General features: G+C 45.0%; 1 protein-coding gene across 1 annotated transcript in view; it reads left to right on the forward strand.

Moving 5' to 3' along the window:
* Positions 1 to 7,701, forward strand: part of tpm2 (tropomyosin 2 (beta)) — a 30,928-nt gene that overhangs the window by 14,522 nt on the left and 8,705 nt on the right. Inside the window, 2 exon segments of the mRNA XM_023984656.2 lie at positions 4,010 to 4,143; positions 5,191 to 5,308. Of these exon segments, the coding sequence (XP_023840424.1) occupies positions 4,010 to 4,143; positions 5,191 to 5,308 (252 nt within the window).

Here is a 7,701-nt window from a genome sequence, read left to right on the forward strand (position 1 = left end):
TTTAAAAATGCTGCTATTCCTTTAAACTGCGGCCGACCTGTGACATCATCTGAAAGATAAGAGAGGAGGCGGAGAAAAGAATGTAGTAACTTTGTACCCTAGCTACTGAATTCTGATAACGCATTAACWGGCAGGAGACTGCAAGCATGTCGCTGAATTAACAAGATCGTTTAGGCTTGCATATGGATACTAGTGGCACAAAATAACTATATTGTAGACTATCACTGGGCCGTCGCTCTTACAAGCMGCGTGACTCATCAATCCAGGTGCCTCTGTAGCGTTCTAGGCAACGAGACAACGTCGCGTTCATAGCAGCTTTGTCTATTGAATATAARTAAGTGTTACATAGATACAGTTGCAATGGCTGGAATAACATCTATTGAAGCCGTGAAAAGGAAAATTCAGACATTGCAGCAACAAGCTGATGATGCGGAGGACCGTGCCGAAACTTTCCAGAGAGAAGTTGATGCGGAGAGACAGGCCAGAGAGCGGGTAAGAGACACCTAGAATAAACCGATTAATCCGAGTTGGAGCCTATGATCACCATTTCTAGGGGAGCATGGATGCAGCCCACAAAATAATTGCTTACACACGGAATATAATTACCTAATATCGCRAAGTTTATCTCTGCTGGTACAGAGGGAGCTGAAAATGTGGAGTGTTTTACGCAGTGTGCATTTGRCAAGCTACAGCCGTAGGCAGCCCGGTCAGCACACTCTAGTAAATTACTCCATGTTTGAAYTTACTCGTGGTCACAGTCCCGGAGAGAGCCACGTAAGGTTAATACCAGTTAAAGCAGACTGGCTCTTGGCAAAGTGTTACTTCAAACGTTTGATATGCCAGAGTAGACTCCCATATGAACTCAATACTTCACTAAAACTGGATGTAAACACATTACATTGAATTTAAAGATGCCCTATAAAGGAGAATGTAATTTGATATATCTGTCCCTGTATAGCCTGCTGACTTAAGTTACTACTTATCCTACTCTATTATTCATCTTCTATTCAGTTTGAATGTGGACAGTGGCAGTCCCTCAAAATGGAGGGTGGGTGTTGGCCATGATGTATGCATGGAAGTTGYTCTCTTGATGGCCTACGATTCTGCCATTTATGAAGCAGTATTATTGATGTGCTGTTTTCCCATGGCAAGCAGGCTTGACCTTGATATGGTCTTTATTCCATCCAGATGCTGTACAGAGTTAGTTTTTGGTGAGCCATGATGCTAATGGACATGCATTGTAATGCCTACACTAGAGAATAAGCTGGCTGTTGAGCTTGCTGCCCTTGCATGAGCGCACCTCAGTAGGCTAATTTGTTTATCGCCCACCTTCCACAAGGGTTTTGGGCTGTCAAGGGAATTAAGTTGTGCAGAGCATGCATACATATAGAGAAGTGGCTGCAYGTTAGCTGATCATGTTTGGCTGTAATGAGCCCTTAACATAGTCCTCAATGTATTATTTGCTCTTTCTAGTTTTGTACATGAAAGATGTTCATTCAAATGTTTCCACATAATTAGATATAAACCTCACTTGAACACTAATTGATGACTGGTTGTTAAATTGTACAAATCACTGGGAAATGAGCCAGTGCACAGTAGGGAGCTGAAGGGATGAGGGCAGCTTTTATTTAGCAGGTCTCTCTTCCTGACTCCACTCCCTGTCTAGCCAGAGTCGCTGTCTGTATTTCTTGCTGTCTCATCTCTGGCAGTTGAGCAGGTTAATCATTTCCTGACCAGAGTTTTAGCTGAGAGAAAATGGCCTTGGGTCCATTCAGTCAGCCCAAAGTCACTCAACCATTTAAAGGAGCAGTTCACTATTTAAAATATGTTGTTTTGTGGTTCCTCACCCTGAAAGTAGGCTATGAGTAATCCAAAGTTTGGTTATCTTTAAACGRCTACTACAGTTTTCAGCTAACTTAAAAAATATATGTATTTAATAATAATCCTGGCCCATAGTTGGTTCCTTACATTGAAAGTAGTCATGTTTTAAAATAGTAAACTACTCCTTTAACAGAGCAACTGGACCTCAACCTTTCTGCCTACCATGATGGGAATATGACTATCATTMATGTAAACAGCTTTGAAGTGCAATCATACACACAGGTGATTTAGGAAATATTTCAGTAAGGGGCCAAGTTCACCCAAGGGGAGAAACACTGACTGTCAATCATACTACAATATGGCTTCGGCTTAGGGCCTAGGCCTGAAATATAAAAATTGCCCAACAAAAGAGCAAGCTTATTGTTCCCGTTCTGTCCCATTGCCAAACAATCTACACTGAGAACGTGTTGGTTCTCTCTGAAATGGTAATCTCTTAACAGTTTGCCTGGCACGAGTGCCACATATCAATTATTTGACTAAACTGAGCCAAATGAAGTGTGGTATTAACCGGTCTGAGTGAAAGGCTCTGGAATGTTTTMAATGTCACAGATGGCATTCCACCGCTTCCCCGGCGAAGGCCCGGCAGAATGGGAACAGATTTTKGGGATTTGGCTGAGAGGGGGGTCTAATTAGCTGTCTTCTGCTGCTGGGGGGGACAATGGCTCTTTTGTTTTGCCGGCAACTCCGTCTCTATCCCCCAGCGGGAACATTAAGAAATGCTGGAATGCGGGGCTCTCGCCATCCAATCATCTGTCATCATCATCTACTCATGGACTCGCTGCTTGATCAGCCCCCCACCTGCTTCATCGAGTCTTTGGAGAGTTGCTGCCTTGTGGAAATGGACTGTTCTACTGATATCCATGTGGCTGAGTCTAATGTAGTTCACATGCTGCTGCTTGTTTTCTACGTTTACAGCTACCCTTTGTTAGGCCAACAGTCTGTTTTTAGAAAGCCTACAATCTTAGTGTTACACATTTTTACCACAAGACAAAAGGTAGAGCCCAAAGGGACCCACTTGAGGTATCAAAGGGTGCAGAATTATTTTTCTCAGGAAGGCCAATGTGACMGTACCAACAAACGTTGGCTCAGGGTAAATAGAGGCTCAAAGGGCCCCTAACTGGACAAATAAACCTTTGGCACTGTCATTACTGTCCCTTGTGACCATAAGGGAACACATTCCTCCTCCCACTGCCTCAATGCTGGGATTGTTTGCGTTTGTCATTAACTGTGGTATGATGCCACTTCACTTCCCCATAGAGCAATGTACAATCCATCAGAAGGCCTCTGCTAATCCAATGAACCACGGTCATTCTGTGTCAAGAAGGTTMTTTTCTAAATGCTTTCAATGTTTTGAAAAGAAGGTTCTAAAGCAAACAATGAAAAGACAGTCAACAAAGGTGTTGATCAGTATCCATGGTATTTCAATGGTGAAAACTAGGGACACCTGAGAAAAATGTATGCTAGATGGATGAACCCAAGGGCATATTGAAGGTGGTTATTCTTTACGGTGTGGAACTTAGATATGGTTGCTTGCACTGCAATGATTTGATAAATCTGTCAGCTGTACGCCTACCACATGTAACCTAGTAACCATATCCCAGATGATTTTCCTTCCTCACTGGCAGCTCAGTTAGGGTGTTTGGGTGATACACCAACCAGGCTAAGAAAGTTCTCTAATGTGGAATAAATGGGGGCAGTTGGCAACCCAGATACTCATTTGGGGTGAGTTAATTTCACAGTGCAGTATTATCTTTAAAACAAATGCCTTCCTAGAAAGCTGTCATCTGCCTGTGATGTGGTGTCCACATCAGTTTGGTTGACGATACCCAATTCCTGTGGGATTAACTGACAAAGTTGATCAATATGAACTGTATGTACTGCGTACATTGTACAGTTAKTTGTGCAAGCTAGGGTGCATTCAGTGATGCGAAACGTTCGGAAACGTTGCCGATAATGGAATGAATAAAGCTAACAATTGTCCTTATTCTACATGACCCACAGTCATATCTGTTCTACATAAAACATTTTATATTCGAACCTTGCACTCTCCTAAATAGGCCAGTGGTGAGTGCTACAATGCTACAGCACATTATTGTGGCTGACTTGAGTGTTTTCTCTCCCCCACCAGGCAGAGGCAGAGGTGGCTTCCCTAAACAGACGTATCCAGCTGGTAGAGGAGGAGTTGGACAGGGCCCAGGAGAGACTGGCCACTGCGCTGCAGAAGCTGGAGGAGGCCGAGAAGGCTGCAGACGAGAGCGAGAGGTGGGACTTCCGTCTCCTGTTTTAGGTTGTGTATCCGATGCATGCCAAATGTTACAACACCTGGATAGGTATTTTACRTGTCCGCTAACCACATCGTATGTTCTAGCAATCTGATGCCCGACTGCACAGTTAATGACGTGGCATGCAACCATTGGTTGATGCATGCAACGTCTGAGCAGGGGAGCACCACCATTCTGCTCTAGAGCAGAGTTTCCCAGTTCTTTCAGACTAGGAATTGYGGAAGGAAGTAGGAAGAAACGCTGACTAAGACATTCAACACGCCCCAATAGGTTTTCAGAGTTTCCTTCAGCAGTTACTATTAGCATTGAAACATAACAGAGTGGACAGGTCAAAGTATTTTTGATATTAAAGAAAGTACACATCGAAAGTATGTTCCAACCACCCCCCCATCACCATGACTTCTCTCTGTCCTGTTGCCTGTGGTGTCCCCCAGAGGGATGGTGATGGAGAACAGGGTTGGAGATGGAGGTCCATACTGTAGCTAACCCTGTGGTGATGGAGAACAGGGTTGGAGATGGAGGTCTATACTGTAGCTAAACCCTGTGGTGAGGAGAACAGGGTTGGAGATGGAGGTCCATACTGTAGCTAACCCTGTGGTGATAGAGAACAGGGTTGGAGATGGAGGTCCATACTGTAGCTAACCCTGTGGTGATAGAGAACAGGGTTGGAGATGGGAGGTCCATACTGTAGCTAACCCTGTGGTGATAGAGAAAGGGTTGGAGATGGAGCTCCATACTGTAGCTAACCCTGTGGTGATGGAGAACAGGGTTGAGATGGAGGTCTAACTGTAGCTAACCCTGTGGTGATGAGAAACAGGGTTGGAGATGGAGTCCTATACTGTAGCTAACCCTGTGTGATGGAGAACAGGGTTGGAGATGGAGGTCATACTGTAGCTAACACCTGTGTGATGAGGAGAACAGGGTTGGAGATGGAGGTCCATATGTAGCTAACCCTGTGGTGATGGAGAAGAGGGTTGGAGTTGGAGGTCGCATACTGTAGCTAAACCCTGTGGTGTTGTTTCTCCAGAGGAATGAAGGTGATAGAGAACAGGGCGTCAAAAGACGAGGAAAAGATGGAGATCCAGGAGATGCAGCTAAAGGAGGCCAAGCACATCGCTGAGGAGGCCGACAGGAAGTACGAGGAGGTGGGTGTCCTTCTGCCCTAAAGTATCGTTGCGTTCCAGGGCGTCTTTTTTTTTTTTTTTTTAAAGGTTGCTATATCGTGTTTACTATAGTTTCTGAGATGTTACCTTTGACACACAGTGCGACCTGGAACGTGCCCATTGACTAAAGCCAGACTACTGTAGAACCGTGTCAGACGCTGGCATCCACCACTTTTCATAATTTTGTAGCCCCTTTAACAAGCATATCAACATTTTATTTAAGATTGTTTGGAAAATGGAAGCTGTTATGTTCCCTTCGTGGTAGCGTTAACAYCTGTGGTGTTTCTTTATAACAGTACACAGACATACACCCACACTGCACACCCCTTTCTCCTTTGTAGCATCAGTTTAGTCTGCTACATGTCAGATCAAAGGAGGCCCCTTTGTGGAGGCCCSCCATCCGTACCTCTGCCCAGGCTTCATTATCCTAACATGACAAGATGCATTTCCAAGTATTCTATCAGGTCTTAAACATACCGTTTGGTCTTTTCCTTCCCCCGATATATTTTATTTTCAATGCCTGTATGTGTTATATGGAAAACTCATCATTTCTACAGTACACTAGTAGTTTTGAGCATAACACCACACTGTGGCTGTTTCCCAGGATCCTGGACTAAAAAGCAAGATCGATCTCTGTTGAATGTGATTTTTGTCCAGGATTAGGCTTAATCTGGCTCCTGGAAACCGGCCACCTAGTATAGAGCTAAATTTAGCTTGCTTAGCTAAGGTCATACACAGGTACCACGGTATAGGGTCATGTTGCCCCTAGATGCTGACCCTGGGCCAGTTTAGCATTTTCCCCACTAATAGTTAATGTTAGGATTGGGGAAGGGGAAGCTGATCCTAGATCTGTACCTAGGGGGAACTGATTAGCAGTTTAGCCTGTAGCCTATGTTGATTGCTCATGGCCCGTGGCTTAGACCTGGAGGTCACATGAGCCCACATCCCAGAGGATTACACTGACAGACAAAGTAGCCGTCTAATGGACTTATACAGAATGACACCTGTCATTGACCGCCCTCCCTCGATCTCTCTCACTAACACTCAGCCAGTCTAGTGCACTTCCCCACTGAGGGCAGGCACCAGCTTCACCCTGGGAGCTGGCCACACATTTGATCATGGGGGTTGTAGACCTGCCACTTCTGGTACACAGTATATAGAAAAAAGAGCAAAAAAAATCAGAGATAAAATGCCTATAACCCCTATAGGACCTTAACCCCCCCTAGGATGAACCAACATACCGTAGGCCTATAACCCCCCTAATAGGATGAACCAACATACCGTAAGACTTAACCCCCCTAGGATGAACCAACTTTAACCCCCCCCTATAGGATGAACCAACATACCGTAGGACTATAACCCCCTATAGGATGAACCAACATACCGTAGACCGTAACCCCCCTAAGGATGAACCAACCTTTAACCCCCCTAGGATGAACCAACATACCGTAGGACTATAACCCCCTTAATAGGATAACCAACATACCGTAGGACTATAAACCCCCCTATTAGCAATGAACAACACTACCGTAGGACTATAACCCAATAGGATGAACCAACATACGTAGGCCATACCCTCCCATAGGATGAACATACTATACCGTAGGACTATAACCCGACCCATAGGATGAACCGAAATACCGTAGGACTATAACCCCCCCCCCTAGGATGAACAACATACCGTAGACTATAACCCCCCCCTAGGATGACAACATACGTAGGACTATAACCCCCCCCTAGGATGAACCAACATATCCGTAGGACTATACCCCCCTAGGATGAACCAACATAAACCGTAGGCCTATAACCCCCATAGGATGAACACATACATACCGTAGGCCTTATAACCCCCCATAGGATGAAAACCAAACTACGTAGGACCTATAACCCCCCCTAGGATGAGCCAACATACACTATAACCCACATAGGATGAGCCAACATATCCTATGGGGGGTTATAGTGTGAGCCAAGATACACTATAACCCCCCATAGGATGAGCCACATACACTATAACCCCCATAGGAATGAAACCACATACCGTAGGCCTATAACCCCGCATAGGATGAGCAACAATACACTATAACCCCCATAGGATGAGCCAACATACAACTATAAACCCCCATAGGATGAGCCAACATACCGTAGGCCTATAACCCCCATAGGATGAACCAACATACCGTAGGCCTATAACCCCCCATAGGATGAGCCAACAATAACTATAACCCCCCATAGGATGAGCCAGAACATACCGTAGGCCTATAACCCACCATAAGGATGAGCCAACATACACTATAACCCCCCCATAGGATGAGCCAAACATACCGTAGGCCTATCAATCCCCCATAGGATGAGCCAACATCCGTGGCTAATGTAAT

Source organism: Salvelinus sp. IW2-2015, linkage group LG4q.1:29 (assembly GCF_002910315.2).
Source record: "Salvelinus sp. IW2-2015 linkage group LG4q.1:29, ASM291031v2, whole genome shotgun sequence".
Taxonomy (NCBI): domain Eukaryota; kingdom Metazoa; phylum Chordata; class Actinopteri; order Salmoniformes; family Salmonidae; genus Salvelinus; species Salvelinus sp. IW2-2015.